General features: G+C 52.5%; 1 protein-coding gene across 1 annotated transcript; it reads right to left on the minus strand.

Moving 5' to 3' along the window:
• Positions 1 to 2,735: 2,735 nt before the first annotated feature.
• Positions 2,736 to 3,656, minus strand: LOC101942715 (G-protein coupled receptor 4-like). Its single transcript, XM_005313455.4, has one exon. It carries the CDS (start codon positions 3,654 to 3,656, stop codon positions 2,736 to 2,738), a length of 921 nt encoding a protein of 306 aa, XP_005313512.4.
• Between the last annotated feature and the right edge of the window lie 18,456 nt (positions 3,657 to 22,112).

Consider the following 22,112-nt stretch of genomic DNA (forward strand, 5'->3'; position numbering starts at 1 on the left):
GAAAGACAAAGAAAAACACAAACAGCCAAACAACCTCACTCACCCCAAGGTTAGTACTCGCACCTTGTTCCTTTGCCCTCTCTCAAACTCCCCTGTTTGCAGTCCCCTGTTCACTATCTTGAACACAGAATCTGGGTGGCCAACTCTCTGTTGGGCAGGGGCTGCACGACACCCCATAGCCTGCCACAGAGTCACTGCCAGGTCGGCCTGCACTGCCCAACGGGAGAGACCCTCCAGGGGGAAGGAATAGGGATCCTCCCAATCCCACCCCAAAATCATGGGGAGACCAGAGGCCAATAAAGCTTCCTCCCTGCCCCTTTCCCTGGGGGGAAGCCATGGCCCTTCGCACAGGAGAGGGGGGCTGCATGGAGCTGTATGAGATAGCGGTCTTAAGCAGGGAGCCAGCAGTGCTTCCCACTGGCAGGATGGATGAGGAGGTGTCTGCTCAGTGGGCAACACCGGTAGTAGATACATGTAGGGTTCAGTGCAGCTTTGAGCCATTTCAGACACTGTGCCCTCTGCAGCAGTCATCTGGCCTTCACTTCACAACAGCGCTATCTAGGTCCTGACACATGACCGCATCCCCTACCAACAGCATGTCCCAGATCCCCTCACCCCACTCCATCACCACACAGTGCAGCTCATTCCAGGAAGACAGAGAGATTCATAAGCAAAGGAGAACACATTTAGTGGGCAGATGAGGGAGGCTGCTCCATCCAGTGTAGGAGGAAGCCCTCACCCGCCCACTCTCAGTTAGGAGGTGGCCAGTGTCAGTAAGCAGAGGTTAGCGACCTGGATTTTATTCAGACTGGTACCTTTAACTGTATTTCCCTGACAGAGGGCTGCTGTAACAGGAGAGGGCAGCAGACCAGGACCCACCTTAGGTCTGTCTCTGCCATCCCCCTTTGTGGGACACATTTTACCCTCCCCCAAGTAGGAGGGGTGAAAGGTCTGGCTTGGAGGATTTCAGCCTGGCTGCTTCAGGCTCCAGCCACCCCAGTAGGAAGATTCTTTCACAGAACTTCCAGGCCTGATTTGTCATTAGGGTGGTGGTGGTGGTTGGTTTAAAAATAAGGATTTGGTAAGACAATGTGTGTGGGGTACCAGTGGTGCCACTTTACAGCACTCAGGATGAGAGAGAGATGGGCAAAGGGGAGGCACTGCCAGAGGATAGACCAGTGGTTCTCAAACTGGGACTGCCGCTTGTGTAGGGAAAGCCCCTGGCGGGCCGGGCCGGTTTGTTTACCTGCCGGGTCCGCAGGCTCAGCCGATCGCGGCTCCCACTGGCCGCAGTTCGCTGCTCCAGGCCAATGGGGGCTGCGGGAAGCGCCGGCCAGCAAATCTCTTGTCCCGCGCTGCTTCCCGCAGCCCCCATTGGCTTGGAGCGGCGAACCGTGGCCAGTGGGAGCTGCGATCGGCCGAACCTGCGGACCCAGCAGGTAAACAAACCGCCCCACCAGGGGCTTTCCCTACACAAGCGGCAGCCCCAGTTTGAGAACCACTGGGATAGATAATTTCTCACATCACCTGTCTCTGTGGCTGCTCAGTACCTGAGCTGGGGATGTGGCGTGGATGTGCACATAAGCGCCAACTTCTCCTGGCGCCGGTGGGTGCTCGACCCCCCCCCCCCGCCCCGCCCCCATTCCAACCCTTTCCCCAAAGTCCTCGCCCCAACTCCGCCCACTCCCTGCCCCTATTGGACTCCTTCCCCAAATCCCCGCTCTGTCCCCGCCTCTTCCCTGCCTCCATCCCTGAGTGCGCCGTGTTCCTGCTCCTCCCTCCCACAGCTTGTTACACTGCGATACAGCTGTTTTGCAGCAGCAAGCGCTGGGAGGAGAAGCGGGGACGCGACGCGCTCAGGGGAGGAAGCGGGGGTGAGATGAGCTGGGGTGGGGAGCTTGGCTGCTGGTGGGTGCAGAGCACCCACCAATTTTTTCCCTGTGGGTGCTCCAGCCCCGGAGCACCCACGGAGTTGGGACCTATGGACTTGGGTGCCTTTTTCTTTGTCCCATCATGGTTAAATTGACAGCTCCTTGCCTGCTCTTAGTCTCTCTCTTTCTCCCCAATGGGCACCATTTCGTTGCCTTTCTGCTCTTGCTGAGGGTGGGTCTTTTTTCACTGGTAGGGATCTGGGTCTCTCTCTCACACTCACTCCCATGTAAGTTTGGATGAATATCTTCTCCACTGTAGGTTGCTCCTATCCATCCATATCCACTCCTAGATCCTAGTCTAGTCTAGTGGTCTATGTTTTTTATACCTATCTGTTCAGTATTGCCACCTCTCACAGTTTTATTGTGAGTCTCAAAATATTAACTATTAAAGCCCCAGCTCTTGAAATTATATGATGCTGTTCATTTAAAAGAGCACGATAGCCCCCCAAATTGCAGTGAAAAGCTGGAGCTCAAACAATAAAGGCAAAAAGACCTAAAATTTATTATTCATAAGCCAATCTAATAATTTTTTGTGGCTTGACTCAGCCTGTCTCTTTGGCATTGAATTGCTTCTCTAAGAAGTTCTGAGTGACTGGAAGTCCCTGGGGGACCATATTTCCATGTTTGGCTGCAGGGGGCAGAGCTGCTTCACAAAGGGAAGCAGACAGCAAGGCCAAGCCCTGGCATTCAGACCGGGATCAAATGGAGGGACCTTGAAGTCCAAATGGGTTTCCGCCACCTCACTGGGTATCTTATGCAGTGGTCTGGGCCAGTGTCCACCCAGTGTCTCCATTCCTGTCTAATCTACTTGTGACCCTGAGCCAAGACCTTGCATTTTAAGTGATTTCCAAGTTCTGTCCGCACGTCTTTGAGGAGCAGGATGTACAGCAGAGGATCCAGGACATTGCCCAGAGTGGTGAGGCACAGTGCTACCTGGCTGTAAATGAAGAGGTTTGTCTCAAAGAGGCAGAGACCTTCATTGTTCTGAACCATCTCCCTCTGGTATTTGTAGAAGGAGGTCACCTGGTAAGGAGCACAAAGCAGGAAGAAGGAGATGATGATGAGGGAGATGAAGCTGTAGATTTGCCTCTTTGTCTTCCGCTCCAGTGATGGCACCTGCCTGAGCTTGTGCAGGACCTGGAGGTAGAAGAAGCCCATGAAGAAGCAGGGTAGGAAGAAGGACAAAGCCATGGTGGCCATCTTAAAACGTGCATAGGACATGCCCAGTGGGTAACCCTCATAGCAGCGCCCTGCTTCTGGCTCCTTCCGCAGTAGCCCAGTGCCTATGGAGCAGATGCTGAGCACCAGCACCCACGCAGTAGCGCTGACCTTGGTGGCACCACGTATTGTCTGTAGCCCATGGAACCACAGGGGATGGACCACACCTATGTAGCGCTCCATGGCAATGAGGCACAGGAAGCCATTCTTGGCATAGAAGTTGGTGATGAAGCCCAGGCTGACTGCCACGCAGGCCCCGGTCCCCAGATCCCAGTTGTGATCCCAGTAGCTGTAGTAGATCCAGAAGGGCAACATCAGGGTCTGCAGCAGGTCAGCTACTACCAGGTTCAGCATATAGACAGAGAGGACGATGGATTTGTTTATCTGGGACACCAGGGTCCAAAGCGCTAGGCAGTTCAGCGGCAAGCCAGCCCCCAATACCACAGAGTAGACGGGGATGAGGAAGTATTTGGTGGAGTTAAAGGCCATTGGGCAGGGCGAGGCCATGGTATTCACCTTACCCAGCAGAGTCAGTGATTGTTACCAAGGGCCTTGGTTGCCATCCTGCATGGAAGGGGACACAGGCCCCTGTCTTCAAGGTCACTGTCTTACAGTGGAGGCTACATCCAGTTCTCCAGGATGACTGTCAAGGGGAACACAGCCACTCCACTTACTCCCAAGCTGCACTCTTCAAAGAGTCTGTAAGAGACAGAAAAACCGAGTGCTATATGGAAAAAGCAAGGCAGCCCAAGCACCTGACTGTCCTTGATTCCTTGCTCCCTTTATCAAACAGCTAGGGAGAGATTTCACTGCCTAGTAACCCTTGTGTTAGGATCTGAGCTAGAGAACAAGCCTGAAACTAAGGCTTTTAAAGCCTCCTTGTTAGTGCAAACGCTACAGCAAAGCTGGGCTGTCTGGCCAGGAAGCAGTCACAACTTCCTGTCCCCCTGGCAGGCCAGTTATGCTCTTAAGCAAGGAAAGTCCACCCCAAACTCCCAACAAACTAAATGCAAACAAAAGTGATGAGCATTGGCTCTTGGTGCAAGGCTTCCATTTTGACAAAGCTTTTCCACTATAATCATATGATCTTTACAACAACTGCTCCCCACAAGCTCAAGCAGAGCTTCCCACAGCTGTGGCAGTGAGAAAAGCTGAAGACTCAGTGAAATCCCCTAGGGATCTTGCTTTGCCAAATAATGAACTTGGGAGGCACTTGAACATTGTGATGATTGGTGCCAGTATCAGAAAGAAAAGGCTCATCAGAGTCACAGGCCAGGGCTAAAATCAAGGACAGCTAGGCGTTGGCTCCAAAAATTGCACCATGCATGGGTCAAATGCATCTCAGAACCTCCCCTCACCCCTTAGTCCCTTTTCCAACCCTCTTCAGCGAAGGGGCTTTGGACCCCATTCACCATTGTGTTGCCCCTTGTGTCATTATTTACAGTAGTGTGAAATGCCACCTTTTTGATTAAAGCTTTTCACACCCACTTTGCATTGGTGTTAAATGAAGCCCCAAGATGCAAGCCCCTTATGTGTAAAGCACTTAGTGCGCTTCTTGGTGTTGTGCAAATAACAACGCAGTAAGCATATGGACAAATGCACACTCAGACTTATCGCTCCACCATCATTTGTAAGCACCACACAAGGCCAGGGCCACTGAGTCTGTGTGCATAAAAGAAACAGCCTTGGATACATGGAAGGAGCCTTTGAATGTAAGGGAAGGACCAGGTTCAGTTCAAACACAGGAAATTGTGCCTGACTCACATACGGCAGCAGAATTGGTGGGGGGCAGAGCAATGAATGAGAGCTATAGAATGATCACAAATGGGGTCATGTTACACAATAACCCAGACTGCTACAGAAACTGTCAACTCTTCAGACTGATTCTGTTGCAGTTTAGATACCGGGGCTGGGATTTTCAAAGAGCCTAAGGAAGTTAAAAGCAACAAAGAGTCCTGTGGCACCTTATAGACTAACAGATGTATTGGAGCATAAGCTTTCGTGGGTGAATACCCACCACGTCTGACAAAGTGGGTATTCACCCACGAAAGCTTATGCTCCAATACATCTGTTAGTCTATAAGGTGCCACGGGACGCTTTGGCCTGGTCTACACTACGAGTTTAGGTCGACTTTAGCAGCGTTAAATCGAATTAAGCCTGGACACGTTCACACGACGAAGCCCTTTCTTTCGACTTAAGGGGCCCTTTAAACCGGTTTCTTTACTCCACCTCCGACAAGGGGATTAGCGATAAAATCGGCCTTAGCGGGTCGGAATTGGGGTAGTGTGGACGGAATTCGACGTTATTGGCCCCCGGGAGCTATCCCACAGTGCTTCTTTGTGACCGCTCTGGACAGCACACTCAACTCAGATGCACTGACCAGGTAGACAGGAAAAGCCCCGCGAATGTTTGACTTTCATTTCCTGTTTGCCCAGCGTGGAGAGCACAGGTGACCACTCAGAGCTCATCAGCACAGGTAACCATGATGGAGTCCCAGGATCGCAAAAGAGCTCCAGCATGGACCGAACGGGAGGTACGGGATCTGCTTGCCATATGGGGAGATGAATCAGTGCTAGCTGAACTCCGTAGCAGTAAAAGAAATGGCAAAATATTAGAAAAGGTCTCCAAGGCCATGAAGGACAGAGGCCATAACAGGGACGCACAGCAGTGCCGCGTGAAAATTAAGGAGCTAAGGCAAGCCTACCACAAAGCCAGAGAGGCAAACGGAAGGTCCGGGGCACAGCCGAAAACATGCCGCTTCTGAGCGGAGCTGCATGCCATGCTAGGGGGTGCAGCCACCACTACCCCAGCCGTGTGCTATGACGCCTTCACTGGAGAAACACACAGGGAAGAAGGTTCAGGGTACGAGGAAGAGAAGGATGAAGATAATGTGGATAGCTCACAGCAGCAAGGAAGCGGAGAAACTGGTTTCCCCAACAGCCAGGATATGTTTATCACCCTGGACCTGGAGCCAGTAACCCCCAAACTCACCCAAGGCGTGCTCCCAGACCCTGAGGGCACACCGGGGACCTCTGGTGAGTGTACCTTTGTAAATATTACACATGGTTTAAAAGCAAGCGTGTTTAATGATTAATGATTAATTTGCTCTGGCAATCGCGGCCAGTACAGCTACTGGAAAAGTCTATTAACGTGTATGGGGATGGAGCGGAAATCCTCCAGGGACATCTCCAGAAAGCTCTCCTTCATGTACTCCCAAAGCCTTTGCAAAAGGTTTCTGGGGAGGGCTGCCTTATCTCGTCCGCCACGGTAGGACACTTTATCACGCCAGGCCAGTAGCACGTAGTCTGGAATCATTGCATAACAAAGCATGGCAGTGTATGGTCCCGGTGTTTGCTGGCATGCAGACAACATCCATTCCTTATCGCTCTTTGTTATCCTCAGGAGAGTGATATCATTCACGGTCATCTGGTTGAAATGGGGTGATTTTATTAAGGGGACATTCAGAGGTGCCCGTTCCTGCTCTGCTGAACAGAAATGTTCCCCGCTGTTAGCCACGCGGTGGGGGGGAGGGGTGAAGTGATCATCCCAGAGAATTGGGTGTGGGGGGGAGGGGGGTTAGTTGGGTTTGTGCTGCATGTTAATCCGGGAACCGCAGCCCCTCCTTTTACATTGCAACCCCATTTTAAATGGCCAACCCAACGGGTGCTTGGTATGGGAAATGAGGGCGCTACAGTTTGAAACCAGTCCCACATGTTAAGAAGGTGAAAAAAGCCAAAAGATTGTGGCTTACCATGGCTGCCTGCAAGCCGAAATCTGTTGCCTGGCACTGCGTGAGTGATCTCTCACACCAAACCGGCAGGCCCTCAATATAAGAGGAAAAATGCGACCTTGTAACGAAAGCACATGTGCTCTGTAATGTGAACAGCAAAATTTAACGTGAAAGAGTGTACCCATTGTTCTCTAAAATGTGTCTTTTTTAACCACCTCTCCCTTCTCCTCCACCAGCTGCAAATGTTTCTCCTTCACAGAGGCTAGTGAAGATTAGAAGGAGAAAATGGCAGACTCGGGATGACATGTTCACGGAGCTCCAGATGTCCTCCCACGCTGAAAGAGCACAGCAGAATGCGTTGAGGCAGTCAATGTCAGACTACAGAAAAGCACAGTATGAACGAGAGGAGAGGTGGTGGGCTGAATCGCGGGATGAACAGAGCAAGTGGCGGGCTGAAGATGATAGGTGGCGTCAGCTTACAGACAGAAGGCAAGAGTCGATGCTCCGGCTGCTGGAGCATCAAACTGATATGCTCCAGCGTATGGTTGAGCTTCAGGAAAGGCAGCAGGAGCAGAGACCGCCGCTACAGCCCCTGTGTAACCAACAGCCCTCCTCCCCAAGTTCCATAGCCTCCTCCCCCAGACGCCCAAGAACACGGTGCGGGGGCCTCCGGCCACCCAGTCACTCCACCCCAGATGATTGCCCGAGCATCAGAAGGCTGACCTTCAATAAGAGTTAAAGTTTTAAACTGCAGTGTGTCCTTTTCCTTCCCTCCTCCCCCACTCATCCCGGGCTACCTTGGCAATTATCCCCCTAGTTGTGTGATGAATTAATAAAGAATGCGTGAATGTGAAGTAACAATGACTTTATTGCCTCTGCAAGTGGTGCTAGAAGGGGGAGGGGAGGGGAGGGTGGGGTTTTTGGTTTACAGGGAAGTAGAGTGAACCGGAGGGTTCATCAAGGAGAAACAAACAGAAGTCTCACACCGTAGCCTGGCCAGTCACAAAACTCGTTTTCAAAGCTTCTCTGATGCGCACCGCGCCCTGCTGTGCTCTTCTAACCGCCCTGGTGTCTGGCTGCGCGTAATCAGCGGCCAGGCGATGTGCCTCAACCTCCCACCCCACCATAAATGTCTCCCCCTGACTCTCACAGATATTGTGGAGCGCACAGCAAGCAGCAATAACAATGGGGATATTCTTTTCGCTGAGGTCTGAGCGAGTCAGTAAGCTGCGCCAGCGCGCTTTTAAACGTCCAAATGCACATTCCACCACCATTCGGCACTTGCTCAGCCTGTAGTTGAACAGGTCCTGACTACTGTCCAGGCAGCCTGTGTACGGCTTCATGAGCCATGGCATTAAGGGGTAGGCTGGGTCCCCAAAGATAACGATAGGCATTTCAACATCCCCAACGGTTATTTTCTGGTCTGGGAAGAAAGTCCCTTCCTCCAGCTTTCGAAACAGACCAGAGTTCCTGAAGACGCGAGCATCATGTACCTTTCCCGGCCATCCCACGTTGATGTTGGTGAAATGTCCCTTATGATCCACCATGGCTTGCAGCAGCATTGAAAAGTACCCCTTGCGGTTTATGTACTCGGTGGCTTGGTGCTCCGGTGCCAAGATAGGGATATGGGTTCCGTCTATCGCCCCACCACAGTTTGGGAATCCCATTTCAGCAAAACCATCCACTATGGCCTGCACGTTTCCCAGAGTCACTACCCTTGATATCACCAGGTCTTTCATTGCCCTGGCAACTTGGATCACAGCAGCCCCCACAGTAGATTTGCCCACTTCAAACTGATTCCCGACTGACCGGTAGCTGTCTGGCGTTGCAAACTTCCACAGGGCTATCACCACTCACTTCTCAACTGTGAGGGCTGCTCTCATCCTGGTATTCTGGCGCTTCAGGGCAGGGGAAAGCAAGTCACAAAGTTCCATGAAAGTGCCCTTACGCATGCGAAAGTTTCGCAGCCACTGGGAATCATCCCACACCTGCAGCACAATGCGGTCCCACCAGTCTGTGCTTGTTTCCCGGGCCCAGAATCGGCGTTCCACGGCATGAACCTGCCCCAGTAACACCATGATTTGCACATTGCTGGGGCCTGTACTTTGTGAGAGGTCTATGTCCATATCAATTTCCTCATCACTCTCGTCACCGCGCTGCAATCGCCTTCTTGGCTGGTCCTGGTTTTGCTTTGGCATGTCCTGGCTCTGCATATACTCCAGGACAATACGCGTGGTGTTCATAGTGCTCATAATTGCCGCAGTGATCTGAGCGGGCTCCATGATCCCAGTGCTATGGCGTCTGGTCTGAAAAAAGGCGCAAAACTAGTATCGGAGGGAGGGAGGGTGGGGCGAGTGACGACATGGCGTACAGGTACAGGGAATTAAAATCAACAAAGGTGGCTGTGCATCAGGGAGAAACACAAACAACTGTCACACAGAATGGCCCCCCCAAAGATTAAACTCAAAACCCTGGGTTTAGCAGGCCATTGATTTCACGGAGAGAGGGGGAAGCAAATGAATACAGAACAAATCTACTTTTTACATCTTAAGTTGGCAGACGACGGTGCAGCATGACTGATAGCCCTCGGCATCTTCTGGGTGCTTGGCAGAAAATACTGGGCGCTTGGCCGAAAATAGCATACTACGACTGATAGCCATCATCATCAAGACTGCCCAGGTGCCCGTGATTGATAGCCGCTGCAGTACAATGACGACGGATACCAGTCGTAATATACCATCTTCTACCAAAAGGCAAGGGGCTGCTGTTGTGTGCAATGCAGCCCCAAGTCTGCCAATCCCACATCTGCCAGCACCCAGATTGCCAATGAAGGCTATCAGTCATACTGCACCATCTACTGCCAAAAGGCAATTAGCTGCTGCTGTGTAGCAATGCAGTACCACGTCTGCCGGCACCCAGATGACATATGGTGACGGTGAGCTGAGCTGAGCGGGCTCCATGCTTGGCGTGGTATGTTGTCTGCACAGGTAACCCAGGTAAAAAGGCACGAATCGATTGTCTGCCGTTGCTCTGACGGAGAGGGAGGTGCCTGACGACATGTACCCAGAACCCCCCGCGACACTGTTTTGCATCATTCAGGCATTGGGATCTCAACCCAGAATTCCAATGGGTGGCGGAGACTGCGGGAACTGTGGGATAGCTACCCATAGTGCAACGCTCCGGAAGTCGACGCTAGCCTCGGTACTGTGGACGTGGTCCGCCAACTTCATGCACTTAGAGCATTTTATGTGGGGACACACACAATCGGCTGTATACAACCGATTTCTATAAAACCGGCTTCTATAAATTCGACCTAATTTCGTAGTGTAGACATACCCTTTGTTGCTTTTTACGGATCTAGACTAACACGGCTACCCCTCTGATAAGGAAATTAGACATCCAAAGTCCATTGACAATAGGAGTTGGGTGCCTAACTCACCATAGGTAGGGTTACCATACGTCCGGATTTTCCCGGACATGTCTGGCTTTTTGGGCCTCAAATCCCCATCCGGGGGGAAAATCCAATAAACCGGACATGTCTGGGAAAATAGGGAGGGAAGGACCGGCAGTGCTCAGCTGGGGGCTGGAGCCGCTGGGGCCGGGGGTGCTTGGCCGGCAGTGCGGAGCCGGGGGTGCTCAGCCGGCGGTGCAGAGCCGGGGGCCAGGCCGGGGGTGCTCGGCCCGGGGCCGGGTGGTGCTCGGCCGGGGCCGGGCGGTGCGGAGCCGGGCGGTGCTCGGCCAGGGGCCGGCAGTGCGGGGCCGGGGGTGCGGGGCCAGGGGCTTGGGCCGGGCAGTGCTCAACCCGGGGCTGGGGTCAGGGGCTGGCGGTGCGGGGCTGGGGTCGGGGGCCGATGGTGCGGAGCCGAAGGCAGGGGCCAGGGTGCTCGGCCGGGGGCCGGCGTCCTAGGGCCCGAGCCAAGCTGGGCAGGAGACACCGGGGCCAGAGCCTCTTGGCCTGGGCTGGCCAGCCGCCAGAGGGAGCCGCTCGGCCAGGGGGTCGGACTGGGCCACGCTCCCCCCCCCCCCCCCGCCCCAGCTTGCCTGCTGCTTCAGGCTTCCCGCAAATCAAATGTTCGTGGGAAGCAGGGGAGAGGGAGGGGCAGGGCGGGCGAAGCGTCCAGGGGAGGGGGCGGAGTTGGGGCGGGGCAGGGAAGGGGCGGGGCTAGGGAGGGGGCGGAGCTGGGGCAGGGCCGGGGCCTGTGGAGTGTCCTCTTTTTGGACCCTTAAAATATGGTAACCCTACCATAGGCAGCGAGTTATATGGGCTAGGGTTACCATATGTCCGGATTTCCCCGGACATGTCCGGCTTTTTGGTCCCCAAATCCCCATCCGGGGGGAATTGCCAAAAAGCTGGACATGTCCGGGGAAATAGGGAGGCTAGGATCTCCGAATCTGTGTGTGTTGGTCACCCGCTGTGACATCATCTCGGTGCGACACTCGGCTCCTGCCCAGGGCATGCTGGGGGCTGTAGTCCGGCCGGGCCTCGCGCTCCAGGGAGAGCCGGGAGAGGGGAGCGGCCAAGAACTACAACTCCCAGCGGCCCCTGCGACGCGACCAACCTGCCCCGTGAGGCAGCAAGCCGTCGAGGGACGGGGGGCGCGGGCCCCTGTCCTTTGGGTGGGGGGTGTCGCCAGCCATCGCAGGGCTGGGGGGCGCCCCCGGGGGGGTTGTGGACGCCAGCGCGTTGCAGGGAGCCGGCACTGTCCGGATTTGCGTCCCCCTGGGGCTGGAGCTGCGCCCCCGGCCCCGGGCACCAATCACGTAGGGTTACCATACGTCCGGTTTTTCGGCAATCAAACCCCCGTCCGGGGGGAATTGCCAAAAAGCTGAACATCTCCGGGAAAAATACCGGACGGGCACTTCCTCTCCCGCGGCTCCTCTGCTCCTCCCCTGACTCAGACTTCGGCTCTGTTTAAGAGCCAAGCTGCCCGAGCCAGCGCTACCGGCTTCGGGCAGCCCCCCGTGCCTCCGGACCCCGAGCCGCCGGCCGGGCACTTCCCTTCCCGGGCTCCAGCTGCTCTGCTCCGGCGGCGCAGGGTCTGGAGGCAAGGGGGCTGCCCGAAGCCGGTAGCGCTGGCTCGGGCAGCTTGGCTCTTAAACAGAGCCAAAGAGTCAGGGGAGGAACAGAGCAGCTGGAGCCCGGGAGGGAAAGTGCCCGGCCGGGGGCGCAGGGTCCGGAGGCATAGGGGCTGCCCAAAGCCCGAGCACTACCGGCTTCACGGGTTTGCCGGGCAGCCTCCAGACCCTGCGCCCCCGGCTGGGCTCTTCCCCTCCCGGGCTCCAGCTGTGCTGGGGAAGCGCCGGCCGGGGGCGCAGGGTCTGGCGGCTGCCTGGCAAACCGTGAAGCCGGTAGCGCTTGGGCAGCCCTTTTCGCGTGGCTGGGAGGGAGGAGGGGGAGTTAGGGCGGGGACTTTGGGGGAATGGGCGGAGTAGGGGTGGAGTTGGGGCGGGGCCGGGGTTGGGAAAGGGGCGGGGCCAGGGCCCGTGGAGTGTCCTCTTTTTTTATTTTTTAAATATGGTAACCCTATATGGGCCCGTGGTGCTCCACGAATATTCAGGAACATGGACCAGGCTCCACCAATGTTTGGGCTTATATTTTCAGAGCCGTCCCATCTATAGGACGGACAGAGGCAACCATCTTAGGCCCCGCACTTTGGAGGGCCCTACGCTTCAGAAGGATGCAGGGTCCAGAGAGGCCTGGAGGGTTGATGGGGGGCCTGATGCCAGCAGCAGCGAGCAACCTGGCCCCAGCCTGCTCCACCCTGCCCCCATTCAACCCCTCTCCACCCCTTCCCCCAAACCTCTGCCCCACCTCTTCCTGCCTCTGCTCTGCCCACGCCCTTCTCCCAAGACCCCGCCCTGCCTCTTTCCGGCTTCCGCCTCCTCCCCCGAGTGACACTGCGAGCCAGAGGGGTGGATCGGGGCGGGCTGGGGGTGGGTCGCTCACTGCTGCCGGTGCCAGGCCCCCTGGTAACCCTCCAGGCTGCCCTGGACCCCATGTCCCTCTGAAGTGCAGCCCCCCCCCCCAAAAGTGTGGGGCCCAGGGTGGTTACCCTGGTCCGTCCTATGGATGGGACGGCTCTGCTTGGACCCGTTCTGGGCACCATCAAAAATTATACAAACCTGGCACCCATGTCACTTGCCTAGGGCTGGTCTACACATAAATTTGCACTGCAATAACTAAATCAGATATGTTGTTTTTTTAGTGCAAGTCTGTCTGTATATGGATACTCATTTCAATTGAAGAGTGCCCTACAGCAATTTAACACAATCTTTTATTCTAAAATAAAAGTGTGTCCACCCACAGACTTGAATTGAAATAGCAAAAGGGGTAAATTACAATTGATTTAATCATTTTTATGAAGGTTTGTGTGTAGAACCAGCCCGAAGGGTCCTTTGAAAATCCCAGCCTAACGTAACTGTTAAACACTGGAATAAATTGCCTAGGGAGGTTGTGGAATCTCCATCTCTGGAGATATTTAAGAGTAGGTTAGATAAATGTCTATCAGGGATGGTCTAGACAGTATTTGGTCCTGCCATGCGGGCAGGGGACTGGACTCAATGACCTCTCGAGGTCCCTTCCAGTCCTAGAATCTATGAATCTATGAAACTGGTGCTGTATAGGTACTCTGTCTGAGTGTCTGTGATCTATTTCTTTGTATTGTGGTAAGACCTAGCATTCCCTGATGGGATCAGGGCCCTAACTATGCTAGGCATCATCATACAAACACATAGTAACAAACCCGAAGAGCATACAGTGTAAATAGATCAAGAGTGGGAGAAAGTGGGTGATATTCCTGTAGCGGGGCAGTAACCCCACTCCTGCCCTGAAGGGCTTAAAACAGCCCTGTGAGAGGGCTGTGGCGGGGAACCAGTAAGCCTGGGCTGATTGGGGAAGCAGCCGCGGCTGGCCCTATAAAGGGGCTGCTAGGCTGGAGCTAAGGGAGTCTCTCTCTAGCTGTTGAGAGGGATGGGCCTGGCTGCTGGGAGGGTACTTAAAGTGGAGCAGAGTTGGGGAAAGGCCAGAGGAGCTGGGGAGCTCTGGCCTGGAAAATCCCCAGGCTGCAGGCCTTGTTAAAGGCCAAGAAGGGTACTGGGGTTGCAGAGCGGCAGCCCAAGCATAGGCAGAGGCAGCAGGTCCAAACCCTCCTTGCCAATGATGAGTGGCGATTATGCTGCAGTCTGCCCCAGTGAGCGGGGGCTAGATGGTGACTGGCAGTAGCCCAAGACTGAGGTGGGAATAGGGGGTTGGGGGTTCCCCAGGGAGGGGAGACCCAGTGAGACTGTGGGGTACTGCAGGGGGCAGAACCCTGAGAGAAGGGGCACCAGGGTCTGGGAGGGGCACTGGGGCCAGTGGCAAGCAAGACACCGGCCTGCAGAGGGTGCTCCTGAGTGGACAGAGCTAATTCCCAGGATGACCAGCAGGGGGTGCCGCCGGGTGAGTCGTTGCCCTGTTACAATCCCCATGTTTCATGCTGGGAACTGAGGCACTGCCAAATAAATGGTCGTATTTTCAAAAGAGCTCAGTACTAAGCTTGTGAAACTCTGGCCACTTCATTTAGGGACCGGAATGGGAGCTGAGATAGTTTGAAAATATGAGAGCAGAATCATGTCCTGAGTTTAGATCAGCAGGCAGCATTTTTACTGAAAGCCAGCTCAGGTTGTCCTATAGACTCATTGTCCAAGCTGAGCTATAAAATGTAAGCACAGCACCAAGATACCATTTAGTACACCATCCTCAGACCCAAACGATTAGGAATACAGCTTGTGGGGGAAATGCCATTTCACTTTCGCTTTCAGTGTAGAATCGGAAACAGTTACCCTTTAGCTCAGCCCTGCGCTGCCTGTTATACCTCTCAGTTTGTCTTAGCTCAGTCATGCAGTAGCAGTAACTTGCTCCATTTTTTATTTTATTGAATTACACTCCGAGGTCAGGATTATGTTCCTTGGTTAGAAGGAGTCAAGGACTTTACAGCACCACAGTGAATAGTGATAGCATCCAGCATATCTTGAATAAGCCTGGCTTGGTAAAGGGGACACCCAATCGTGACAGGCACGTTTGACTCTGTGTACCTCATGAAGAAAAGTGACAGTAAACTGCAACTTAAAAACAGCTCACTGAAAAATTAAATGTGAGGCAGGGGGATTGAGGAATGGGCTATTGGACCTTTTGGAGATATGGACATGAATACATATGGCTAAGAGGGAGTTTCAGAAATGCTACAGTGTTGAGTGTGGAGGGAGGGATCCAGAAAAAGCTCACATACTTAGAAAGCTTTCTCATTTTGTAAAACTAATCAGGAACAGTTCAAAACATTTGTACCAAATGGTCATCTCCATAAACTTTGCTTGTGTGTTCTCCTAAGCAAGGATCCTGGCTGTCCAACGCCATGGCTCTTCCACGTCTGTATGTGCTCTAATCTGCATTTGTTGGTTGTGAAACTGCTTTCTCTGGTGAGTTTATTAAGTGTGAATGTCCCAGTGTTTCTTTGCTGTACCCAAAAACAGTGTTAGTAGCACACCACACCGCTCTTGGTAAATTGTTTGTGTTTAAAAAAAAAAAAAAACAGGAAGGGTCATTATTTATGCCATATTTCCAGTCTGAACTTGGCTAGCTTCAACTTCCAGCAGTTGGGTTGGGTTATACCAGGGATCAGCAACCTTTGGCACGCGGCTCGCCAGGGTAAGCGCCCTGGCTGGCCGGGCAAGTTTGTTTACCTGCCGCGTCCGCAGGTTCAGCCGATTGCGGCTCCCAGTGGCCGCGGTTCACCGCCCCAGGCCAATGGGAGCTGCTGGAAGTGGCGTGGTCTGATGTGCTGGCCACTGCTTCCCGCCACCCCCATTGGCCTGGAGTGGCAAACCGTGGCCAGTAGGAGCCGCGATCGTCCGAACCGGTAGATGCAGCAGGTAAACAAACCGGCCCGGCCAGCCAGGGCACTTACCCTGGCGAGCTGCGTGCCAAAGGTTGCCGATCCCTGGGTTATACCTTTCTCTGCTAGATGAAGAGCCCATTATGAAATATTTGTTCACCATGTAGGTATTTACAGACTGTAATCAAGTCACCCCTTAACCTTTCCTTTGTTAAACTATATAGATTGAGCTCGAGATTATCACTATAAGTGTATTTTCTAATAATTCTCATGGCTCCTCTCTGAACCCTCTCCAATTTATCATTGAGAGGTCATCTAGCCCAGTCCCCTGCACTCATCTAAGTATTATCTAGACCATTCCTGACAGGTGTTTGTCTAACCTGCTCTTAAAAAATCTCCAATGATGGAGATTCCACAACCTCCCTGGGCAATTTATTCCAGTGCTTAACCACCCTGACAGTTAGGAAGTTTTTCCTAATGTCCAACCTAAACCGCCCTTGCTGCAATTTAAACCCATTGCTTCTTGTCCCATCCTCAGAGGTTAAGAAGAACAATTCTTCTCCATCCTCCTTGTAACAACCTTTTTTGTACTTGAAACTGTTATGTCCCCTCTCACTCTTTTCTTTTCCAGACTAAACAAACTCAATCTTTCCCCATAGGTCATATTTTCTAGACCTTTAATAATTTTTGTTGCTCTTCTCTGGACTTTTTCCAATATTTGTCCACATCTTTCCTGAAATGTGGCACCCAGAACTGGACACAAGACTCTAGTTGAGGCCTAATCAGCACGGAGTAGAACAGAAGAATTACTTCTCGTGTCTTGCTTACAACCCTCCTCCTAATATATCCCAGAATCATATTTGCGCTTTTTTTTTTTTGCAACAATGTTACACTATTGACTCATATTTAGCTTGCAGTCCACTATGACCCCTAGATCTCTTTCTGCAGTTCTCCTTCCTAGGCAGTCATTTCCCATTTTGTATGTGTACAACTGATTGTTCCTTCCTAAGTGGAGTACTTTGCATTTGTCCTTATTGAATTTCATCCTATTTACTTCAGACCGTTTGTCCAGATCATTTTGAATTTTAATCCTATCCTCCAAAGCACTCACAACCCCTCCCAGCTTGGTATCATCTGTAAACTTTATAAAAGTGTACTCTGTATGCTATTATCTAAATAATTGATGAAGATATTGAACAGAACCGGACTCAGAACTGATCCCTGCGGGACCCCACTCATTATGCCCTTCCAGCTTAACTGTGAACCACTGATAACTACTCTCTGAGAATGGTTTTCCAACCAACTATCCACCTACCTTATAGTAGCTCTATCTAGGTTGCAGAAAGCTTATGCTCTAATAAATTTGTTAGTCTCTAAGGTGCCACAAGTACTCCTGTTCTTCTTTTGATTCTGTCTCACATGCTTTACTAAAGTCAAGATATACCACATCAACCACTTCCCCCTAACTGCAAGACTTGCTACCCTGTCAAAGAAAGCTATCAGGTTGGTTTGACAGGATTTGTTCTTGATAAATCCATCCTGACTCTTACTTATCACCTTATTATCTTCTAGATCGGGGTGGGCAAACTACAGGCCAGAGGCTGCATCCGGTCCGTCAGACATTTTACTCCGTCCCTCGAGCTCCCACTGGAGAGCGGGGTCGGTGGCTTGCCCCTCTCCTTGCGTGCTGTGGATCCGCGTAGCTCCTGGAAGGAGCAGCATGACCCCACTCCAGCTCCTACACATAGGGGCAGCCAAGGGACTCAGCATGTTGTCCCCGCCCCAAGTGCCACACCCACAGCTCCCATTGTCCAGGAACCATGGCCAATGGGAGTTGCAGGGGCAGCGCCTGCAGATGGGGCAGCATGCAGAGCTGCCTGGCTGCGCCTCCATGTAGGAGCCAGAGGGGGGATATGCCGCTGCTTCTGGGAGATGCTTGAGGTAAGTGCCATCCAGAGCTTGCACCCCTGACCCCCTCCCATGCCCCAACCCCAGCCCATATCTCCCTCCTGCCCTCTGAACCCCTTGATCTCAGCCCGAGCACCCTCCTGCATCCCAAACCCTCATCCCCAGCGAGAGCCCTCATCCCCCCAACCACCTGCCCCAGCCTGGAGCCCCCTCCTGCACACTGAACGCCTCATTTTTGGACCCACCGCAGAGCCTGACACCCCCCCAGCCGGAGCCCTCACCCCCTCCTGCATCCCAACCCCCAATTTTGTGAGCATTCATGGCCCGCTGTACAATTTCCATACCCAGGTGTGGCCCTTGGGCCAAATAGTTTGCCCACCCCTGTTCTAAATGTTTTCAAATTGATTGCTTATTTTTTTTGTTCCATTATCTTTCCAGGTACTGAAGTTAATCTGACTGGCCTGTAATTCCCCGGGTTGTCCTTATTTCCCTTTTTATAGATGGGCACTATATTTGCCCTTTTCCAGTCTTCTGGAATGTCTCTGGTTTTCCATGACTTTTCAAAGATAATCGCTAATGGCTCAGCTTAGCTAATGGCTAATCTCAGTCAGCTCCTTGAATATTCTAGGATGCATTTCATCAGGCCCTGGTGGCTTGAAGAACTTGTCTAAGTAATTTTTAACTTGTTCTTTCCCTATTTTAGCCTCTGATCCTATCAACATCCTTCTTGAATTCTGGACACCTGAAGAGGACAAAGTATTCCAGCCACGGTCACACCAGTGCCAAATACAGAGTTAAAATAACCTCTTCTCTTCTACTTGAGAGTCCCTTGTTTATGCAGCCAAGGATTGCATTAGCCCTTTTGGCCATAACATCACTCATATTCAGCTTGTCTACCATGACCCCTAAATCTTTTTCAATCTCACTGCTTCCCAGGAAAGACTCTCCCATCCTGTAAGTATCACCGCCAGTCTTTGTTCCTAGATGTAGATACTTACATTGGATCCTATTAACATGTATAGTGTTTGCTTGTGCCCAGGTTCCAGATACAGATTGCTCTGTATCAGTGACCAGCCTGCACTGGATCCATAGCACTGCTGTTTGAAATGGAATGGAGCCTTCACTTAATGAGCTTCACATCCCAAAAAATAGCACTTTATAAATGAATGAAAGACGCTCCTAGTGCCACTGTGTCAGAGCTGTGCAGCCAGACACCTGGGTAGGAGCTATGCCCATGATACCAGTACTTGTAACCCTCCTCTCCAATTCCACCCCCTTTGTTTGCTGCTCTCACCTGTTGGTCCTTGCCTTGGGATTAGGCTGGCAGCAATTTGGAGTAGATAGTGCTTGCTGCTACAGCCCCCACCTCATCCTTGGAGGTGGATAGATAAGTAATAAATGCAGTAATAGATAGCAAGAGGGCAGGTGCCTTTAAACCCCAGAGAGTGAATAAGGAAAACAGTGTTTGTCAGGTAAAGGCTTCTTAGATAAGTAAAATCAATTAATAAAACACTCACCATAGGGTCGTGCTGCCATGTTAGGGCTCACTGACACCCTATCTCCTCTGTCTCCGAGTTAGCATGTCTCTGTGGAGTCAGACACTCAGCAGCTGTGGTTTAGTTACGTGACATTTACTCTCTGCAGATAGAAATGTCTGAGCGAGGCAGGCGCTAACCACCAAGTCTGCTTGAATACGTGACAGTGAAGGGCACAAGCTAAGCATAGGCTGGGAACTTCAGCCCACACTGGAAACTGCCATAGCTTACGCGATGGAGGAGCCAAATTCAACCCGGTGAGTGACTGACAGAGGGAGAAAGGGGGTTGCGCTTCAGCAAAAATCACTTGCACAAAGGCCAAGCAGAACCAGGACCCTCAAACTCTAAGGCTGTCTCCTCTGAGATGAGCAGTGATTCAGGGGGTCAGGGAATGAGATAGAGGGCACTGGTTCCAGTCCAGTCCCAGGGAGGTGGTTAATGAACTATGGGGACTTTCCCCTCTAGGGGTGTCGTCTCTGATCCAGCCTAAGTCAGGGGGACAGGTTGGCTTAGGGGGATGGGAAATGGGATACTTGGCCTTTTCCCTCTAGGGGGTGCCAGTACCAATGAAGCCCCAGGTCAGCCAAGTCCTTCCAAGTGGAAACTCTTTAGTTGCCTGTCTGTTGGTAGGTCTCAGCCCATTTCCCCAGTTTCCCAGGGACTGATACCTACATAACAAGCAACTGTCATTGGCCACCTTAGGAGAGAGCTAAGGAATGACTGGGCCATGGGGACTGCTCTGCCTCCCTCTGCACACCTACCCCCTCCTCCAAGGCAGTACCTGTTCTGTGGGTTGGGAGGGAACCCAAGCTTGGACTCTGGGAGAGGGGGAGCTATGAGGCATGGTGAAAGCAGAGCTGGAATTTCACCATCCACCATAGTCCTTTCCTTTCCTGTGTGTTCCACTTCCCCAGGCTACTTCTCCACAGAGCCTTGGCTGTGGTTTCAGCAGTGACCATGCTGCTTCTGAAGAGTTGCAGCCAGAGCAGAACTGCTCCCCCACCCCATGCTTAGAGAAGGGACTAGGCTCGCTGTGAATTCCTTCTCCACCCAGCTGTGACCAGACAGGTGCTCTGCAGCCTGGGGATTGATAACCTTGACCACGGAGATGAAGTTGGTGCCTGTAGGGAGGCTTGGCTCCCTCTGCTTCTGCAAGGCACAAGTGACTAGATTCAGTCTCTCAATACGACTCAGGAATAGAGACCCTGCCTGCTCCATGTTGCTGCAGAAGTGAGATGTTCACTGACCTCAGTGGGACACATTCAGAAATGCTGCATTGGAAATATTGCTGGTTCTCGCATTCTGTGTGTTCCTCAATTCCAGCCCAAAATCGCAGCTTCCCTTTGACACGTGTGCACACCCATGCCCCTCACCACTCCCACATATATAAACACAGAGCCTTCACACCCCACTGTGCACACACCCCTCATAATCCCACCCACAAACAGAGGCACCCACCCTTCACAACCCCTTACACACACACACACGCTCACAACCCCCCCACACTCACAATCATACCACACCACCTACACCCCCTCACAGATGAAGACATGCATCCCTCATAACCCCACACAGATACAGATCCACCCCACTTAAAACCTCTCTCACACACAGACAGACACATACACTTGCCATCACAACACCCCCCACACACACACACACAACCACACCTGCACATGGACAAACACACATCCCTCACAACCACCCCCCTTGCAGACACCTCCAAAAACACATACACCCCCACAGCCTGACTACATAGACACACATCCACCCTCTCAACCCCCACCATCGGAGACACTCCTCCATCCCCCCATCACAATCCCCTCCCACACATACAAATGCCCCTGTGATGGGTTCCCCAGGGTGCAGCCTGGGACCATGAGACAGCTGTGCCCCCCTGAACAATCTCCAGCCTGGGCTGTCTCTCAATGCCTGGCTAGTGACCAGCAGCAAACCCTCCAGGCACTGTGATCACTCAGCAGAACAGCATGTGGAGCCCCACACCCAGCTATATTGCATGGATGCTCCCAGAGCCGCTCATGAATCACACCGAGACAGGCACCAGCCCAATCCCCTGAGCTCTCAGCACTGTACCTCAGGAATATACCATCTTGCACTGTTAAACAAACTTATTGACCATAAAAGATAGGTTTTAAGTGACAGGCAAAAAGTCAGAGTTCATTACCAATAGAAATAAAATATAAGCATGCAATCTAAACTCTCAGCCCTATTAAACTGGGCACCAACTAGACTCAACAGTTTTCTCACCCTGCTGGATATTGCAGTTCATAGTACACCAGTCCCCTCAGTTGCAGTCTTCAGTCTTTGCAAGTTTCTGTGCAGTAAAGCAGCTTTGAACGCTGTAACCCCCTGAGGTGTACACATTGCCAAGCCACTTAGTGCATAGAAACTGCACAGTTGTAGCACTTAAAAAAAAACCCAAGAGGCATACAGCTTTCTGCACCAGGGCTACAGCACTGCGGTGCCAGTGTAGACACCATGGCGATTACAGTACTGCAAATGGCCTCCAGGAGGGGTCCCACAATGCCTGGTCTCACTTCTCTAGTCATCGGTTTGCCTTCAGGTGACCAACCATCATCTCCACCCTGTAAATTCCTTTGGAAATTTGAAAGTCCCCTTCCTGTTTGCTCAGTGATGCATGTAGTGGTCTCAGCACATCTTTCCAGGTGACTATGCCTGCTCCATGCACCAGGTGATCCCCCACTTGGAGCAATGCCAAGCTGCTGGACCTCATCAGCATTTGGGGAGAGGAGGCTGTCCAGTCCCAGCTGCGCTCCAGACATAGGAATTATGATACCTATGGATAGATTTCACAATGCAGGATAGAAAGGGGCCATGACCGGGACACAGTGCAGTGTAGAGTAAAAGTGAAGGCGCTGTGGAATGCCTACCGCAAGGC

The sequence above is a fragment of the Chrysemys picta genome, chromosome 13 (genome assembly GCF_011386835.1).
Source record: "Chrysemys picta bellii isolate R12L10 chromosome 13, ASM1138683v2, whole genome shotgun sequence".
Taxonomy (NCBI): domain Eukaryota; kingdom Metazoa; phylum Chordata; order Testudines; family Emydidae; genus Chrysemys; species Chrysemys picta.

What these genes read in the sequence shown, in the direction of transcription:
- LOC101942715 (XM_005313455.4), bottom strand. Translation starts at nt 3,656, where the DNA reads ATGGCCTCGCCCTGCCCAATGGCCTTTAACTCCACCAAATACTTCCTC.